Raw genomic sequence first — 20245 nt, 5'->3', positions numbered from 1 at the left:
CCATGTGTTTAGGAGTATCATGAAGCAAGAGCTCATACAAATCCCGAAATTTCAGAAAGGCTTCAATGTCATGACAACTATTCTATTCTGCACTTCTCAATTTGTATTGCTCTGAAACAGATGTAAAAATCACGTAATAGTGTGCAAAGTTTAATCCAATGAGTTTCAAAGTACATGACCACATTGGCTGCTTTAGGGTGGTCTAATCAACCAACCATCCTTTCGTTAACATTCTGAATCAACTTTTTCTGTGACAGGATTACTAGAAATTGAAATCTATCCTTTCAGTGTGGGGTACAAGGCTGGAATACATTGTGAACACCCGGCCAGTCACACTTTGTCAGTTTAGGGTGGTAAAGTTAACAATATCTTTAAACCGTGGGAGGAAATAGGAGATATTGGGGACAGCGACACACATACCAAATTCACAGAGAAGGCATGCTAGCTGAAAACCAAACTGCTTTGTGCTGTTTTGTCATGCTACCCATCTATTAATTGGTCAACCTTGCTTAGGCTGGAGTATGAATGTGTTATATAATTCATGTGGCATGCAGTGGAATATGTATAAAATCTATAAAATATTTTGGAATCACGTTGACCATGAAAGCTAATATAACAATAATGTAAATATTACTTAACCTGCTTTTTGGTAGGTGACTTCACATCTCATTAATGTTATTAGGAGCGTTATTTTCTCTGCAATTAAAACATTTTAAATGTGAATAGAACATTCTATAGCAAAAATAATAGCAGAAAGAAATAAATATTTAGTGTAATTGAGTGTTTTTGTAAATTTCCCAGTAATCAAAACACATGGTTTTCTAGAATGGTTTAAAAATAATAAAAATAATTATCCAATATAGTCAGTTGTGGAGAGGTAAGATGTTAAAGTGAATATGTTCTCTACTGTGTGAGTATGACAGAGTGCAAATGTTCATAAACTTCATGATAAAGAACCAGTGTCTGAATTTGAGTTTTTGTTGTAATTTATGCATGTAATTAAACATGTGAACAATTATTTAGTAAGGAGTTGTTTTTCCAAGTAAAAGGTTCTTTGAGGACATTTCTTGCGTATCCCCCTCATGTACAGACTGGTTCGGAGGTGCTTTTTAGAGTAAGACATGCAGCTGGGCACAGTAGGTGCTGTCCTGTCCTGATAACTCAAGTGCATTGCCAGGTTCCTCTCCGCTGTGATCTGTTCAAGTCTTAGTTTTGCCCAGGTGATACCATGCTGAGACTAAATGTTGCTGTTTCGATTATGTTGTTGATTAGCCATTAAGAAATTGCTGCAGAATTCCATCTCTATGAGGAATCCTAGTTCAGTCAAGGAAAGTTCAGACGCAATTTTATCTGCTATCATGATAAGACTGTATACAATGTGTCTAATATGTCATTGTAACCTGTTTTTTAAAGAGGTGCTGGCCTGAATCTGTAAAGACCATCAGCTCCTACACTATACAGTTAACCTACAGTAAACCCATTTTAATTTCCCACTTTGTCAGACCATAGTAATGATGCCCACTTACCTGACACAACAGGTACATTGGCTATGAATTCATCCAATTTTCAGATCTTATTACAGTTTAACCGCAAGAAGAGTGCACTGTGCAAGTGCAAATGAGAAATGACCTCACTATTTAACAAAATAAATACAATACATTCCATTTCTTCTGAGCCCCTCCTGCAGAAGCAAACTTTTAGAGAATGAACTTTACACCAGTACAAGAACTGGGCACTAATGCCATGAAATCATTTTGAGTCATCTTTATATCACTACTGAATACAAGTGCAGGTGGTCTCTCCTGCAGTTGGAGTGCTACAAACACTCTTAGCACTCTCTTCGTACAAGACTCTCTCACACATCTCACTAATTGATTGAATGATATGAAAGTGCTATAAAGTGTATGATCATTTTATATGATTGTATGATTCTTACACAAACAATGTACAGTACTGTATATACACTATATATGGTGTAAGAGAATGATAAAGAGTTGAAGCTCCACCCTGGTGTCTCTGTATAATTGGAATTTCAAAAAAAAAAAAAAAGAAAGAAAAAGAAAATACGCAATAACTATAGAGACACCTGTCCAGCTACAAGTCCTCAGTTGAATGGTCTCAAGATGGTTGATTTTCCTGCCTTAAGTCCTTCCGTCAAGAATGGGCAGGTGTAGATGGGAGGGCACTGGAAGTGACGTTAGTGGTGTTATAGCCTTCAAGGAAAAGAAGAGGCATTAGGACACAGCGCCAATCCCTGGAGCGGCAGGGTATTACAAACATCAGAGACCTTAAGCTGTCCCCTATGTGCATGACAATAGCCACATTTTATTGTATGTTTTACTAGTGCAGTTCATGTTATCACTTTAACAGCTGTTAAACAAAACATTGAGAATTTGTTGCAAAAACAAACTTTGAATAAATGAGTAAAAGGTTAGAAAATTCATTGCTATGGCGTTGTCAACATCAATTATTACAACGTACACAGCACTGTGAAAAAGTAAGCACGCCCCATGGGTAAACAAAAGTGTGTTCTTCAATATATTTGCATTTATGGATACTTGATATTCATTTCAACATTGTTCACTGCTAAAAGTGATCCATTTAAACAAAAACAATGAAAAAGTATTCTTTGCAGTCACTTGTTTAAAAAGAAAGTCAATTTTCTGATGTAAAAAACTTAATTCACCTTTGGATTGAATAGATGGTGTTTCCCCCTTATGTAGGTGTTCATCTAATTGTCTGTAATGTTGACAGATTTTTGCCCATTCTAGTACTCATTTGGGGGGGGAGGGGGGTTTCTTGCTCATACTTCCACTTTCTACAGCAGTCAGATTTAGGTCATTCTGTAACAATCCACTTGTTTATATGCCATTCTTTTTGGGATTTACCAGGGTTTCTTGGGTATCATTGTCTTGTTTACAGGTCCACTTACTGCTTAGCTTCATTTGTTTGTCAGATTCTCCTCAAGTATTCTCTGGTGCAGTGTCAAATTTGTTGCTGGGTTCCAGTCCTGTACTTGGCCACTGTCTTTGTTGAGTTTGCATGTTCTCCTCATGTATACCTGGGTTTAACTCCTGGTATTCTTTCTCTCTGTCCAAAAATGTATTCATTAGATTAATTATCAACTGTAAACTGGCCCTGTTGTGTGGGTGTGTATGAGTGTGCTCTGTGGTGAACTGGCACCCTGTCTGGATTAGATTCCTGCCTTGTGCCCAATGGTGACCTGAAGAAGCTCTCTTCATCTTGACTCTTAATGAATTTAAGTAGTTTTGAGAATGTTATGTTGATGAGATGTATGTCTGTGTTCACTGTTTTAAAGAAAGTGAGAATCTGCAGATTTTATAGGTTTTAAGAAGATAGGCCCAGCATGAGAGTTGCATCCTTCAAAGTTTGTTTAATGCCTTTTGCCCAGTGCCGCTATGATTGAGAACAGTTACACTGGCTTTGTTTTTGTGCACTTAACTGATTCCAATGTCACAAATATGAAATGATAATTTTCAATCCATCTATACTTTTTCTGGACCTACTTACTTGACTACAAAATTGCAAGGGACCAAAGCCTAGCATGGGAGCATTGGTTGGAAAATATTTCATCATGGTGCACACTTGCCCATGCATTTCAACACCCATATTCAATCATTCAAGTTAAACCCACCAGAAATTGTTACATGTCAAAATTATACTTTTTTTATTCACACCAGGGATTAATAGCCTTTGAATTTAGTGTGCACTGTGAACTGTTCACCTGAAAAATAGACGAATTTAACAATGTATACCTTAAAATTCAGTACATTTACAAAAGAATGGAACAAAGAAAGATACCCAAATAAATCACATGTTTTAGGTGGCCACATACTGTTTCAAGGAGGCTGAAGTAGGCATCAAGTGCCGTTCACTTTAAGCAGCCATGTATGACAAAATCAGTGCTTTGGTGCAAATGAACAGTGTGTGTTTGAATGTTACTTGTGCCTTCTCCTCAAAGTGCCAAGCAAGTACATCCTTATTACAATCAGTGAGGGGCATCGCTTATATAAGCAGGCAAATCATTCCACAGCTTTGGAGCCCACTAGCTAAAAGTTTGACCACCCGCTGTTGTTTTACGAACCTGTTAGTAGGCCAGTCTCTTGAGATCTGAATGTGCACTGCAATGATACTTTCAGAAAGCTAAGCAGAGCCTTGGCCATTCAAGGCTTTACATTTAAGAAAAGGGATTTTGAAGTCAGCCCTATATGTAACTGGAAGCCAATGTAAAGACTTAAGAACAGCACTTGCAGTATATGGGCATACTTATTAGTTCTAATATGATTATTGTAGAATTACCTATCATAAAAGTACAAACACAGTATAATGACATGAGCCGCCTATGAATCATTGCACTTGTCAGTTCTTTTAGAACGAAATGCACAATCCACACTTAGAAAAGAAAAAAAGAGTATGCCATAAACAATAGATAGATATTATAGACAATGCCTAAATTGTGCCCTGGTATAATAACATTAGGTTTAGGCCCACTGTGTTAAAAGTAACAAGGCCTTCTTACCATGAGTTATCATTCTCGCCAATGAGTAACATTTCTGATTTTTCTCTTATCAAAGAGAAATTGTAATCACTGTTACAGTCTATTAACATGTTGACACAATTACTCTGAAATAAAGGTATAGCTGAATATCATCTGTTTACAATTGTTATCTGACTATAAATACCCCGTGTCACAGTACAACTTGGCCAATCAAATATATCTTGTATAGCACTAACAGCTGTTGGTATGAGTTACCCAAAATATCAATTTATGGAGACACCACCCATCAGAAGTAGGGTAACTCCATTATAGGATGTAGAAAATATATAATCAATAAATTAAAAGAAATCTAATTATAATAACTCCCGTAGTAAATAAGTAATAAATATGGTATATTGGGAATCAGATAGCACCATCACTAGTAGTCACATTCATATAAACCTCTAGGTTGCCTGTTTGATTATATTTCCAATCCTGGTGCACAAATTAAATAATGCCAGCGCTAAAGATCAACTCCTACCCAATGCAATGACTGCAATACATAAAACACAAACCAGAGTTGTTACAAATAACATATCCCATGCCTCAGAGTGAAGTGTCTTAGTATACCTGTTAGCCCAATTAAGGTACAGTATAAGTATCCAGAATACATAGAGCACTGGAAATAAAACCCATCCAGCAGACCCACGTTTTTTTTGACACAACTTTCTTTCAAAGCCAGTTTATCATAGCGGTGGATCTTTAGGATTTCTATACAAGATCTATTTGATTTTCTAAGTTCTACTGTGACATGAGGTGCAATATAGAGTACAACTTCTTATGCTTTTATGTCTAGGTCAGTCATGGGCAGCAAACAAAAGTGAAAACAGTAATAGACACACCATATCTAACTTCAGAACATAAAAACAGAACACTATCATCACATTTCTGCAGACACCAAAATTGATCTGCCAAGTATAAACTAAGCCTATCTAAGACTGCACTTAAATCTAACAACAAATTAAGTAAGTAAGTCATTAAAATGTCACTGGCAATATGAGTTAATGCTGTTTCTCTACTGTAACCAAGGCAAATGCCTACTGTAAGCAAGATTAGACTGAAGCCGTGCGGTGACAACTTTTTCAGGTACTTTAGAAGTAAAACAGGATGAATAGGAGACTTACATGTGGTAAGTCAGAACATTCCAGCGAGTGTTTTTAAGCAGAAAATCTGTTGACATTGTGCAGTGAAGCATTCTGTGGTCTGCCTTAATACTGCTGTGGGTGCCGCACATCATTATGTTCCTTGGCTACGAGTCCCATTTTGATGTGGCTGACCAGTGACGATATACAGTACACTGTTCAGTTGTAGAAAACAAATCAGCTGTTTAGCTAAACGTTCAGTGTATTGAGCATGAAATGTACAATATATTTATATTTTAAAAGTAAAAAAGTATCTGGAAATGTAATAAAACCAGGAAAAACTGATAAGCGTTACTTTAAAGTACAGTTGAAACTGGAATTTTACCTTTGATACTGCTTTGGATATAAATGTTTATAATTCCAAACATCTTGAGTTTTTTCTTGATATATTGTACATTTGGAAGTGCAGTCCTAGTCTCTGCACTGTGTAAAAGATTCATACCAAGTGATCACAATTCTTTATTATCATATTCCACTAGTAAACAGCAGTTACAGTATTATATCTGAGTATTCAATCTCCATTGTCTCTTTCTCTTCTTATCATCTTCAAAGGATGATTCAGAATTACTTGTGATCCAATGCTCTGATAACTCAGTCTTGACTGTCTTGATATGGTTTCAAACTAAATAACCCCTTGCTTTCCTTTATTTTAATATTTTCACTTAAAATAATTCACAATAAAAGTAAACTCTGAAATGTGTTGTACTGCATCATGTTCAGATCTCTTTATTATCTTGATACTATATAACTTACTGTATATTTTAGTATTCTAAAAATTATTTTTTAAGTATCACAGTAGATCTGAGCACTAATAGAGTGAGTATTGCTCCTGAAATATCAGAGGCACACCATGGCAGCGTACTGAAGTCTAAACGGCTGTAGTGCTTTCTCATCATCTCATGGTTTCATGTACCAGTGCTCCTGTCTCCATGATCAGGACAAGTGGGTGCTGTGCCTACATCTTACACGGTCATATCTGTTTTTTGGTAGTTTTGTTTTTTAGATTCTCATGGAGTATGGCCAGGATTTTACAGTATTTTCGTTTAACTGATCTAAATTTTGTAAAGGATAAGTTTGGTATTTTTTCAAGCAGAAGTTTATTTTTCACAGTCACCATTCAGTGTCACTAACAGTGCTTGATGACAGCTTTCCGAGGTGAATCCACAGCACCGGGGCTGAAAGGTGTTGCAGAGGAGGATGAGTGCCTAAGTGAAGCACACAGTCTGTCTCCTTTTAAAGTGGCTGGATCTCACAAAAATGGCATGGACACTCTGGTTTGCAATATAATCTCAAGACGCAGATCAATACTCAATAACATTTGGCTTGAAAATGGATGTATTTGGTATGTTTTAAGGCATTTCTTCACAATGGGGCTCCGGCAACCATAAGCTCCACCAATAAACAGAAGAGCAAACTAGTTATTTTTTAAAAATGATGAAATTGCTTTCTAAAGCAAAGTACATTTTATGTGAGAAATTAATATACACCATGATTGTTAATAAATAAGTTTTCCTTTAAGTAATAATGAATTGCAGGGGTTGAAGATAAGGGCAGAAAAGACAATTGAGAAACAGTCACTGAAGAGTAATAATGCCCTTTGTGTGTCAAATGATACCACAGTGCCAACTTTATAGCCTTCAAAAGTAAGATATCTGACAGTAAAGAATATAATTAAACAGACAAACAGTGTATAGAGGCCTGGTTCACTTCTTACAGGGAAACTCACAGTATGGACATCAGTCTGGAGTGGTACATGAGGGGCAGTATGAGGTCAAGGAGATTTCTTATGGTAAATTGTTGGAAGTTAGAAGGTCTCTAATGGCATTTTTGCTTTTTAAAGAATGTTAATTTGTCTAATTGAACTAAATCACATTTGTTATGAAAACGTAAAAAAATATATTCAGGCCCTTTTTATAATTTTGTTTCAGGATTGCCGGAGACACTGCTCTCTCGAAGAATATTCATGAATCTGTCAGCGCACAGATTAGAAAAAATTTTGCAAAAAGTAAATGGAGGGTAAGTGTTCACTGAAAAGTGGCTGAACTAATTAGTTATTTGATAAAAAGCCATTAGTCAAAGGAAAGAGTGAATACAGAAGCTGAGAATCTGCTAGCTGAACTGCACCCTATGAATGGCAGAGTGTTTACTGCAAAGGGGCACACACAAAAGAGTCATGTCAGATCTTATTGATTCAAAATGGATGATTCATTCTGACATCACAAAATGTGTCAGATCTTGAATCTCAGGAATTGGTTGCATGAGGTGCTTTTGTCTGTGATGTGTATTAACTATCATGTTTACATATTTTACAGCAAGCCTTTAACGCCACAGCAGTTGTAAGACATATGAGAAGGCTGCACCTGGGCAGTAGTATGGAAGGCTCCCATCACCAAAACACTTTGAATAGCTCCTGTTTAAAAAACCCAGCTGTTGACACAACATCTCGCAAAGACTGTAAGTATCTTCACACTCCGTTTTAGAAAGTATATCTATCATTAATGATAATTACATTGCTTTTTGGACTGGTGACTCCCAAGCCCAGGAGTTGGTCCAGTGTACAGTCTGAGTGGACTTTGCATTGTCTACCTGGGGTTCTGGCAGTTTGTCTCTGGGTACCCTGGTGGTCCTTCCCCTTCTCAGTGACGTTTCTCAAGTTAACTGGTATCTGGAAAACCTGCCTAGTGGGCGTGAGTGTGAGTGCAAGCATGAGGAGCCCTGAGCAGTATTGGCAACTCATCAAGAGTGTTCAATGATAAGAAACTGAGATTTAAATAGTTTGTTTTATCAATTTAATTTGCTTTGTGTGTTACATATTATATTTCACTTAAAATCTAACCATCATTACTTTTGCATGTACTTTCATTTTCATTTCAGTAATTCAGTATCACTGAATGTTTTATTTTTTGTTAAACAAAACAAAATTTGAGAGTCTTTAGCTAGTTTCCTGTTGCTTGAACACTGGCCTTATCAGAAGCTTTTTGAAAATCAATATAAATAACACTGTATGGGCCACTTAAATCAAATGCTTTTGTGTGGTGAAATGATCTGCACATGTAAATCCATTTTACTGTCCTATAATACACCGTGTGTGTTGCCTGATGTTGTGTTTAATGGCGACTTACCCAGATACTGTGCATGTTGAGCTAACCAACCAATAGTTAATTAGGATCATCACAACCTTTTCTATAACAGTGTGATATATTATGATTATTTATTTATTTATTTAAACTTGTTAAGGGTTTAATACACAGCACAGCACATATAATCACTAGTTTCTTTCAGCTGTTTGGAGTACTTGTTTGCAGCTCCCTGTTCTTTCTAAATATTTGTATAGCTTGGCCTAAGTTTTAGCCTTCATTATTTGCAGTCTGTTTCCTAGTGATATGTGCTTAATTGAAGTCTCACAATTATTACCCCGTCTCCTCTAAATTAAGAAGAATCATATTTAAATTATCTCTTCATACCCCTTTAGCTTTCAATTTTTTAACTGCTGTTACCCATCTTCCTGGTTTAGAATCGATTAACCTGCATATCGTATTGGTGCCTGTTTAGTTCAGATGTGGCCTGTCCTGGTGTTGTAGTTCCCTGCAGTTAGAACTCATATTTGAGGAGCCATCTATTAGGACTCAAGTCTTCCTTTGAGCAGGATTGGGAGTTGTTAGTCTTGCCTGCTACCTGACCTGACATATCAAGGAGCTGCTGGACTCCTCTGGACAGTGTGATATTTAGGGCTGTATAATCACATTCAGTGGCCCTAACGTCGATGGTCTGGCCTAGTCTAGCTGGTCTCTGTCACAGATATAGGCCCCCAGAAGTGAATTCTGAGAATCCACATATCAGACCAGACAGGCACTGCAGTAGCTGCAATTTACATGTGTTTTGTTTTTAGGTGAAACTGTTCTAACTTCTTGTTTTCATCCCTATGGCATTGCCTGATAGAGTCTACCTTGCAATAGTCAAACTGATTCAAATATGACAGAATCAAGGATATGTGCATTTTTTGAAATGAAAAGGTGGACTTTCCATTTTGAGGCACACTGTGCCATTGTGTAACAGTGGAAGCACTCAGCTTGGGAGCCTTGAGTGTGACATTTGCATGTTGTTCTCTAAAACTGTGTGGACTCTCTCTGAATACCCTGAATTCTTCCCATTGTCACGATTGGCAAGTTTAAATTTACCAATTGCCACATTGCTGGTGTGGATGCCCTTGATGCCCATTAGTAGAATGTGAACTCTGTGTTTATTAGGTGATTTGTGAATGTATTGAGTCATTTATAAAAACAGGCAGTAGTTGATGTTTGTGAATATATTTATGCTAATGTACAGAAATTAATCTCTAAACCTGATTTTAAGAATTGTACATTTCAATGAAATCTAGTATGACAAGAGAGCCTGAAAATTCCTTTTATTTTCAGGTCTCTCCACATCCACTCCTTGCAGCCTTGTATCTGCCGTCTCCTCTCCATCCTCTTCCCTTTCCCCAGTAGGATCGGAGCACAGACCTCGACCCACCACAGTCACAACGGTACATACTGGGAGCAAGTGATCACGATGCAGTGGAAGAGGGTCAGCAGGAAAGTACATCACTGCAAGATGTAATCAGGAGTTCTCCAAATATTTTCACCTGCCATGTGCACTGAAGCCTGGAAGAACTGGAAGAAGGGAAGACTTTTTATGGCCATATTTTTTACCGCAAATATGAAATGGATTTTGTGTATCACAGAACTTGCTTTGAATTGCAGTGTATCATAAGAAATTATCAGTATCCATCTAGTAACGTTCTTGTTAAAGGGAATTTTTTTTTTACTGTTACCTTCTCTTGTATTTGAATGAATGTTACAACTGCAAGATACAGCTCTGCAATATGTCCAAAGCTTCCTACAAGGGTTCTGAGCTACGCAGATGTGAGTCCGTGCTAAAGAATAGAATTACAGCTATGGGGGCTTCTTCTTGACACTTTAATCATTGTTCTTGTTTGCTGTGCGTGTAACATGCTAGTAGATAACAAGGTTGTACAAAACAATCCGTTTTTAAATAGGGCTCTAGCTGGTTATTATTACACACACTTGTTGATGTCAGCCATTTTCCTTTTTTGCCGATTATGTGTGCAGTATGGACGATAACATGCTGTCCTCCTCACAGTCCCGGTCAACATGTGAAAGGCAAGCCCACTTGAACCACTCACTAGTTGCAGGGTGCTGTTCTGTCTCTAAAGGATTTTCAACTGAAAGCCCCGTTTCTCAGGGAAATTAACTATTTGACCCAATTCAAAGAATTAAAATTTAGAAAACAAAGTGTTATTCATTGTGTTTATTTTATATGTCAGTCTGTCACTCTCCCAGGTATTATTTATGCTACAACAGATTTAAATGATATTTCCCTTTGATAACTAAAGTTTACATTAAGCGCAGGTCTTCTGTTATACCTTATTTTAGAATTTCAGACATATTGATATGTCCTATCAAAATGATTGAGTGTTTTGTGAATGACGTATTAAATAAGGGAAAGAACCTTGAAGCAGCAAATGATAACGTAGTATTTTATTATTTCTGCGTAACAGCTCTCTAACTTTTCTCTTACAGAAAAAGCTTTACAGTTCCTTTTACTTGGTAAGCTCCACTAAAGAACTGTCCACATTTTTCTTGTTTTAAGTAACAACCGTTGGTATACCTGTTACAGTTATTACAAAACACGAGTCAAGTAAATCTGTTGCATTATTGTGTATACTGGCTGTATATTAAGCCTTAACTGTGTGCATCAAGTGAAGCATTCTGTGTTGGTAAAGTAAGTAAAAAATGTTATATCTGTGTCAAAATCTCATTCTGGTAAAATCTTCAAAATGCAAGCATTTTTGATCAAGTGTAAATTGTTGTTCAGATTCTTGTTTAAAACAGGACAAAGATTTTAAAAGCTACGTATTCTGCACACCCGTAATTGCTAATCACAATCCAGTCTCAAAAAACTGAGAGGCAGACCGGTCTTTAAAAACAGGCCTTTAGTTTAGCAGCTCATCCACAGTCATTCAGAACGTTTGTCTGCACTTCAAAATGTAGCGTCTCTTCTTGTGATGGGAAATCCCGCATTATCTCTTTTGAGAAGCAGTATGTTTTAAAGTGCATTGCCATACTTTGTTAGGTTTCTATTTGAGATCAAATTCCAAGTTTTACAAACATCCCAACCGCATGCCGTCCATATCCAGAAATGATAAAACATTTTTCCGTGGTAGTTACCATGACTACAGCGATTCTTCCAGATGGTTCAAGGAGTTTGGCAACTCCTGCAGTGGACATTGTAAGGAAAGTTGTGTATTGTGCCCAACACTATTAGGGAGAATTTGAAACATAAAAAACCAAGAATGCAAGTATGGCAACACATTTAAAAATGGCTGTTGATAAAACCCCAAACCTGGCACCCACGCCAAATAAGAAACAGAAATCAGCCCCATTCTGACAGAAGCACCTCAACAATAACTCCCACCCCTCCGTGAACACCACCACTATTCACATAAACAATTACAGCAATGCCAACATCACTCGTGAAAGGTGAGAACATCAGCATGATGGAGTACTGTATTTGATCTAAGCGTTCAAAGTTACTAAATAAGCACTTTCACAGTCATATGATAGTGAGCCAGCAGTCAATATTTGTCATCTTTTTACAACTTGGAAATGTATTGTAATTTTACAGTATGTTGGCACAAACCAGAGGAGGGGGAGGTATTGTGATTTATTTTGTTTGTGAGATACTGCTTTACATTGCTTAAGTGTTACCCTTTAAAATGTTAATATTTTGGGGGGGCACGCATGTTTATGAGTGGAAATCACCTTTTTGTCATTCACCTTGCAGGCAAATTAAATATAAGGTTACACACATTTGTTTAAAAGCTTTAGCCCTAAAAATGGCTCATGCATGTTTTTGGGGCATCCTGCATTGAATGTAACTTTACAAGTGCTTTTTGATACATAATATGAAAACTAGATATAAATAAGGTGAAATAAAAAGAACAGATAGATGTTAAAAATGCTGGTTAACCTGAGTAAACACAAAAAATGGCAGTCAAACCAGCGATGACGATCAAGAAAATAAGAAACGAATGGGTTTAGCAGCTGAGAGTTTGGCTAGCCAATCAAAAGGAAGGGAGCTCAGTGGCGGGGGCTGTTCAGAGTTCACGATGGCACAGGGCGGCACACAGTGCAGTGGCACGAACGGTGCATATAATTGAGAATGATATGCCTTTAATATCAATGCAATTAAAACAAGTTTTGTTGTGGAAAGTCTTTTTCTTTACTGCAATACAAGTGCGCAAAGTTTTTTATTTTATTATTCTTATTTCAAGTTCTCTTTTACCTTTAAAGTTATCTTTTAATTGAAAGATTTGAATCAGATGTACTAACCAGTGCTACACTCAGCATTGATATTTCACATTTTCTGATTGCATTACAGAAGAGAATCCATTGAAAAAATGAAGGCGTAGTGTAGTCTGGCAAACATGGTGGGAGGTGTCCACCTCAGTGGGGTACCAAGCAGTCATCTCATATGTTTCTTGTTTTAAGAGTGACTCTTACGTAAATGTTTGCATGGTGAGCTTTGTTTTCTTGAAATTCATCAGAGCGTCACAGTCTGGTTTGTTACTCCACCAAGTGTTGTGTGGCAAGTAAATTGAGGCAGTTGTCTTTTGTACTCCGGGTTTTGTCCGAGTGAAAGGATGTTGTGAAGCAGTCTCTACTGTATGTTTTCTTGGTGGCCACATAATTCAAATGACATCATGTTTTCCCAGACTTTCATGCACAGTTTAGTTCTAGACAGCACAGTATGCAGCTGTTGAGTTTCATCGTCCTGTTCTTTCTCTACATCTCAGTGCATTACTGTGGTCTGTTGTAGCAGATCGCCCACTGATAACCAGGCACAGCGTTCTGAACGTGAAAGTTTTACATCTCCAGCTCCCCCACAGTGTGTATAAGCATGGCAGCATAGTTAAGACCATTTGGCCCCGCTGGAATGCAGCCTCCCTTCATTTTTTCATCAGCTCTAGTTGCAGAGTCAATAGTTTGTAAATATTAATGTCAAACACCTTTACCATTAGGCAGTTTACTAGCAATTTATAACTAATATAAACTTATAATAAGGCACAGTACTTCAGCAGTGTTGCATTTGCCTGGTAACTGTGACCCTTCATGATTTTATCTTCTCCAGATATAATATGAAAAGGAATGAGTCGGCTAGACAGTGGTGTTTTTGACATCCTTGTCAGCTTACAGTACTAACTGGTTAGTGGTGACCGATATGAATTAATCATGCAAGAGCAGAAATCCATAAGCAGTGTTCCATGTCATGTCACAGTGCCGGATATTGGAGTCTTTACTGTAAGGTGCAAGTCCGGTTGTCCAGAACGTTCAGTGGGAAATCCATCACTGGATTCCAGTCCCCAATCGCATGTTAATTCTTCAATAACTGTACTTTTCCATTAGCTATTGTTGGGCCTAGTTTCTTCATCTAAACTCAAAAGTAACTGCATCACTTGGTTGTTTGTTATGCCTTTATTTGTAGCTACTTACACCATTATTTAGGGGAGAGTTACACACAAATAATATTCTGGGCATAATCAGTGCAGAGTGAAAGCCTATTTACAGTATGTCATCACTGGTCTGAAATGTTACCATTTTTGTTGTCCCTTCTGTAACATGGACACGTCACAAGGCACACTTTGGTGCTGACCCGTTATGTATTAGGCAGCAATAACACAGAAGTGTGTTTGTAATAAAGGCCTATTTTATCATCCACTATTCCCATATGGTTTTTAATTGATACTGTCTACGGATTTATTCCAGAAGGCCCGTTTCTTCTCCAAACCCTGACTGTGATTTCATTTTCCAGTTTCCATTTCTTTAATAAAGTTTTGAGTTAGGCGTAGCATCATTTGCTTCTGCTCCTCACTAAGTGCACAACTCCGCTGAAGCAGATTAAAAGTCAGGTTTGACCGCTACTTGGATGTGTTGTTAGTAAAACCAATAACTAAAAAAGTTCACAGAATTGTGTAAGTATTTTTGTGGAAAGTTACTGAAATTAAATGTTAAGTTTGCTCTATAGGATTTGTTTAACACTTCATGAATGGATCTTCGAGTCTAAAAATTTGTGACAGAAGTCAGTAACATGTTTTGTGCGTTTGTCACTGGAAGAGTGGGTTGCTTTTTATTTTTTTTTTATCTTCTATGCAACTGTTGATAAAGGGCATCCTTTTTAAACTTGAATATACAGAACAGGAACTTCTGTCTGTAGATGTACTTTCTATAAATTAGAAATGTCAGCTTGAGAATATTATTACAGTCTTTGTTGACTGCCAGTCACTAGTCTGTTTATTAGTATTCCCTTCCCTCCATCAGTCCTCGGACAAAGGAAGCATGCTTTTCTTGCTTAATTGTATGTTACCTTTGCTCATTAAATATCAGTGATTAATGTTAAACATTTGGCATTATGAAAATGTCTGCCATTGGCTGCACGCACACTTCAGAATGAGAACCTCATTAACGCCCATCTATTAAAATAATATATTTTACATAACTATTCAGAAAAGAAACAAAACGACTAGAGTTTTTGACATGCTAGCTTCCCCTCAGTGAAGATATTCACAATTGTTACGACACTGGGACTAAATTATAAGGCCAGTGGTGATAAGAGGGATGGATTTCATATCCGCTTTTAGCTAAGGGACTTGTTAACGCTTCCCACAAGTATTAAAATCAATAAACCAGACATCAGCTCTCTGTTTGGCATCACCAACATGTGGCAAAAAGAGTCGAGACTTCTGACAAGTTGAAATGACGAAAAACGGAGAGGCAGCAGAGTCTTCACGCTAGTGTTTAATAATGGAAGCAAATGTCCCTTATGAATCTCCTGATAACAAGCTGATGGCGCAGGTAATTTTTATAAATGATGTTTGTACAAAAGTGTGTTTTTGATAGCTAAGGCTCACACCACACTGTGTATTCTTCCGTAATGAACGTGCCTGCAGTCCACCTTGCACGTTTCCCTCATAAATGGTTGCTGGTTTGTTATCACTGCGTATCCTTTGACTTGTTCAGTATAGTGACATATGGGTGCCATGTGTGTAATATGAATGGCGTATAAAGAAGAAGGCATTTATGTCTCAGGTGGCTTCCTTTTACCTCTTTTAACTGTAAAAGTAAGTGACAGAGATGTGATAATACTGACAGAAAGCGTTAGATTAAAAGAAAAACTACTTTGTAAGTCTAATACTAGAATGTGGTACAATCTAAAAAGCTTTGTAATCATTATGAGTTTTTGCATATTTTAAGTAAATTAAAGTGCAGCTTTAAACAAAACAGAATTATTAAAATCCAAGCAACAAATATAAAATGTTGGGTATCAACTCAAACTCTGGTAAAGTGAGCTGAAATTAACATGTCACAGAGAGCGAGCCGGCCTCTTAAAATGACAAGAGAATATCAATAATAACTTAAACGACATGACCTGGCACAGCGTCAATATAGAAAGCACCATTGATAGATTTTTTTTTTTTTTGCACTTAATACGCGCCACAGCAGAATAATTTGGCCACATGTCATCTTGATCACTATCGATTACATTTCTTTCTTAATGTAGCCATTTGAAAGCCTTCTTTAAGCTAAAGTTTGTAGAGTTGGATGCCATCGGCATTGTCCTTTTCAGTGATGCGTTTGTAAGGCCACTTTTGGGTTTCGTACTCTGAACTGCCTGCCTTGGCTGATCCTTACAGAGAAGGCCGGAGATTTGCCTTACCAGTACATCCATAGTGAGTGACCACGTTTGTCAACCGACTCCCATGAAACGTATGTTTTTAGTTCCAAACAAAGGGCTGATATAAAATGTAACTTTGACTTGATTTTTTTTTTATTAAACTTGGCCACATTAACAAGTTCAATGTCTTGTATTAATGAAAAGGGAAGTTCGATGTGCACACTGAGAGTGTTTTGAAAATTCCTTGTGCTAGTCTTTTCGAATACTGTGTATTATCCTAACAGTAGCTTACAAATTAATGCATGGGGCAGTAATGCATGAGCCAATACGGTTAATGTTTCAAATATTTGCTGCATATTTGATACATTCCAGACCAAGACACTGTTTATTCTGTTTGGATTTCAATGACGATACCTGGTTGTATTGATTGGAGGGCGATTGTTTTAGTCTACCACTTGAAAAGTTTGGACTTTGTCTGTAAACTCTGTTTGCCTTTTTGTCACTCACGATTAATGTCAAATCATTTTTTTAAAAGCTGTGCATTTTTATTGCCTTTATATAGAGCCATTCAGTAATTTACAAAGTTCTGACAATGTAAAATGATGTTTTGGGCATAATAAGCACGAGTTCACAGACTATCATTTGGAAATGAGGCCAAGAAAACCGCAAATTTGCTTTTATGGATGCTCTTCTGTGAAAACGGCCTCATGTTTTTTTTTTCCCCCAGTTTGGAATGTTATGATGGTAGTAACTATTTGAAATTAAAACAAAAAGACTAACAATTGAGAAATAAGCTTGTTCTCTGTTTCGCTAACACAGTATGCTGTTTTTTTGTGTAAGGCAGATTAAGTGATGACTTCTTATCCAAAGGCTCAAAAACCAACTGTAAAATATGCCATCATGTAACTAATTGTATGCTGTTCTTCTGACTGACATTTTCTTCATGAAGGTTTAAAGATATTGAGTAAATGAGTTAAATATTCCTCAAGGGCAAGACCTTACTTTAAAAAAAGAAAAACACATATCGTAGGATTAGAGATTTGTGCGTCTTGTTCTAACCAAACTTTACAAATGTAAATGGGAGGTTTTATCTGTGGTCTTATTTGTCAAATATAATATATAATATATATGTGCTGAGCACCCCACATGTGATCATACAGTAAACTTCTTGAAAACCTGAGCCTTCACTGTTTACTCATGAAATCTCTCAATATGCAAGCATGTTTCAGGCGCTTCAGACTTAATACCAGGAATGTTGGTGTGCCTATTAATAAAAGAAAAATGCAGGTCTTGTGATTGTTCTCTTTTCATGACGTCAATGATATCCAAAATAAAGCGAAAGTGTATTTAAACTCTTGCATGTAATGAACAATCAATCATTTTGCAGATACTTTAATTCTAACTGTGATGTTGCAAACTGTTATGGGGCCTATATAGCGACTGACTGCCTTTGACAATCATGTATACATATCAAAATTTCTATCATGATGAAAATGGAGGCTGAGAATTACTGTTTTTCTCCAATAAATTCAGATCAATCATTACCTATTGCCTATTTCATTTCTGAATAATCTTATCAGTTTTCAGTAAGTGATGCGATTGATTGATGAGTATTCATCGCACTGTGAAATAAGGAAAAGAAGAAATAAATAAAGACATAAGCATTATGAAATTCCTGAAACATTTTCCTGACTTAAATGTCTATCTGACTGCACTGAAGTCCTAACACGAGTGATTTGATAAACTCCAAGACTGCTTTTCAGAGTGTGGAGCAATGCACTAAAAGCAGCCTTGGCTTTCATTCTTCATAAAGTGCACATCCAAATATAAACGGCAACATATCAGATCAAACATGGTGCCCTTATTCCTACCACAGTATCAGTATCTTGTTTGAAGGACCAGTCAACCAGAGTTTAGCAGCCAGCCTCCCAATAAAGCTGCAACTCATCCAGCTCGACACACGAGGGAACACAAAATGAAAAAGCAAAAAAACAGCTTTCGATTGAACTGTAAATAACATCTGATGAGGTGTTCTTTGTTTGTCATTCCAGCCTAATGGACCCCCTTGCTTTAACATCGTGGGGTTGTCTGACCCTGTCGAGCTTTAAGGCCCAGCCGGCATGTGGATAGAAATGCAAGCCTACAGCCCGAAGTCCCACACGGAGTCAGTGTGAGTGTCTGCCCGGCTAAATGCAGATTTATTTCTAGATGTTTTCCTAGTATCTGGTTGGCACTCGATCAGCTGTTCCCAAGTTCAGTCCTGTGGATACAGATATTCATGCAAACCACATATGTCAAATTCACCTCATTGTTTAATTATCTGGTCTTTTTTTGTACAATTTTCTATATTCAGAAAAGCGCAGTAGTATGGGATTTGCATTTATAATAAATTTAAATATCTGTATTTTGCCACAACACTTAACTCTCTTTTGTTATTTCCCTATAAGTTCACTTGTATCGGTACCCAGATAATGACAGTTAATGATGAGCCAGCAGACACTGAATGATGTAAGGCTTGACAGTAGAACATTTAAAACGGGGTCTGCTCAGGTTTAATGAAGTGTAGCAGACATGATGTTTGTTACATGGGGATATTTTATAATACTTATCATCATAAATTTGAATTCATGTTCTTGTTTGTTTTTTTGTTGTTATCCAAGCCATTATTGACTAGTGGGTCCAACACTGAAGTAGCAGCAACCGCTCATCACTCTGTGTCATTTTCCACATATCTGTTGTGTGTGTTCTTAATCGTCTTTATTACAGTAAAATACAGTTAAGAGAGAAAAGTACACAGAGAAAGAAGAAAACAACACAAGAGTGTTAAATGAATAAAACACCAAATACAGTGCATCCGGAAAGTATTCACAGCGCATCACTTTTTCCACATTTTGTTATCTTACAGCCTTATTCCAAAATTGATTAAATTCATTTTTTTCTTCAGAATTCTACACACAACACCCCATAATGACAACTTTAAAAAAAGTTTACTTGAGGTTTTTGCAAATTTATTGAAATTAAAAAAAACTGAGAAATCACATGCAGTTTGTACTGAGAGCTGACATACACTTTTAATCTTCTGTTTTCATGTAGAGCAGAGATGTTAATGTTTCTGATAGAGTAAGTGCTCAAAGTTGGACAACAGCAGACGATATCAAAAACGTCATACAAAAAAAAAATCTCTCTTTACTCAGGCTGCAAAATCCATATGTGAAGCTGTCCAGTCTTAATGTCACATTGTCACTTTCTGAAACATCTCAGGGTGGCACAGTGGCGCAGTGGTAACACTGCTGCCTCGCAGTTAGGAGGCCCAGGTTCGCTTCCCAGGTCCTCCCTGTGTGGAGTTTGCATGTTCTCCCCGTGTCTGCGTGGGTTTCCTCCCACAGTCCAAAGACATACAGGGTTAGGTGCATTGGCGATCCTAATTGTCCCTAGTGTGTGCTTGGTGTGTGGGTGTGCGGTGGGCTGGCACCCTGCCCGGGATTTGTTTCCTGCCTTGCGCCCTGTGTTGGCTGGGATTGGCTCCAACAGACCCCTGTGACCCTGTGGTTAGGATATAGCAAGTTGGATAATGGATGGATGAAACATCTCAACTGTAACGTGCTCAGATGTACCCAGACACTTGAACTGAAGGCCCACATTGACTCGGTGGTGACGAATAGTGCTGATCAGTGAATTTCACCAAAGCATTATTCACTTTGAATTTACTGCGTTTGCATTCACGCTTGTTCCTCAAATTATTTATTGATAATTTGGCCATTTTAGGAGAACTTTTTCCCCAGTGCCCCATAATTTTTTGCAAGGCCAGTGC

General features: G+C 37.3%; 1 protein-coding gene across 1 annotated transcript in view; it reads left to right on the top strand.

The window, feature by feature from the left end:
* The window catches only part of camk1da (calcium/calmodulin-dependent protein kinase 1Da), a 414300-nt gene extending 396322 nt beyond the window's left edge, over window positions 1–17978 (top strand). The window contains exons 9-11 of the mRNA XM_039761286.1: window positions 7629–7716; window positions 8013–8154; window positions 10116–17978. Coding sequence (XP_039617220.1) covers window positions 7629–7716; window positions 8013–8154; window positions 10116–10246 — 361 coding nt within the window. The 3' untranslated portion in view covers window positions 10247–17978. The remainder of the gene's footprint in view (window positions 1–7628; window positions 7717–8012; window positions 8155–10115) is intronic.
* The last annotated feature ends 2267 nt before the right edge of the window (window positions 17979–20245 follow it).

The sequence above is a fragment of the Polypterus senegalus genome, chromosome 8 (assembly GCF_016835505.1).
Source record: "Polypterus senegalus isolate Bchr_013 chromosome 8, ASM1683550v1, whole genome shotgun sequence".
NCBI classification, from domain to species: Eukaryota; Metazoa; Chordata; class Cladistia; order Polypteriformes; family Polypteridae; genus Polypterus; species Polypterus senegalus.
Note: the sequence above shows the minus strand (reverse complement) of the source record. Positions and strands in the feature narration are given on the sequence as shown.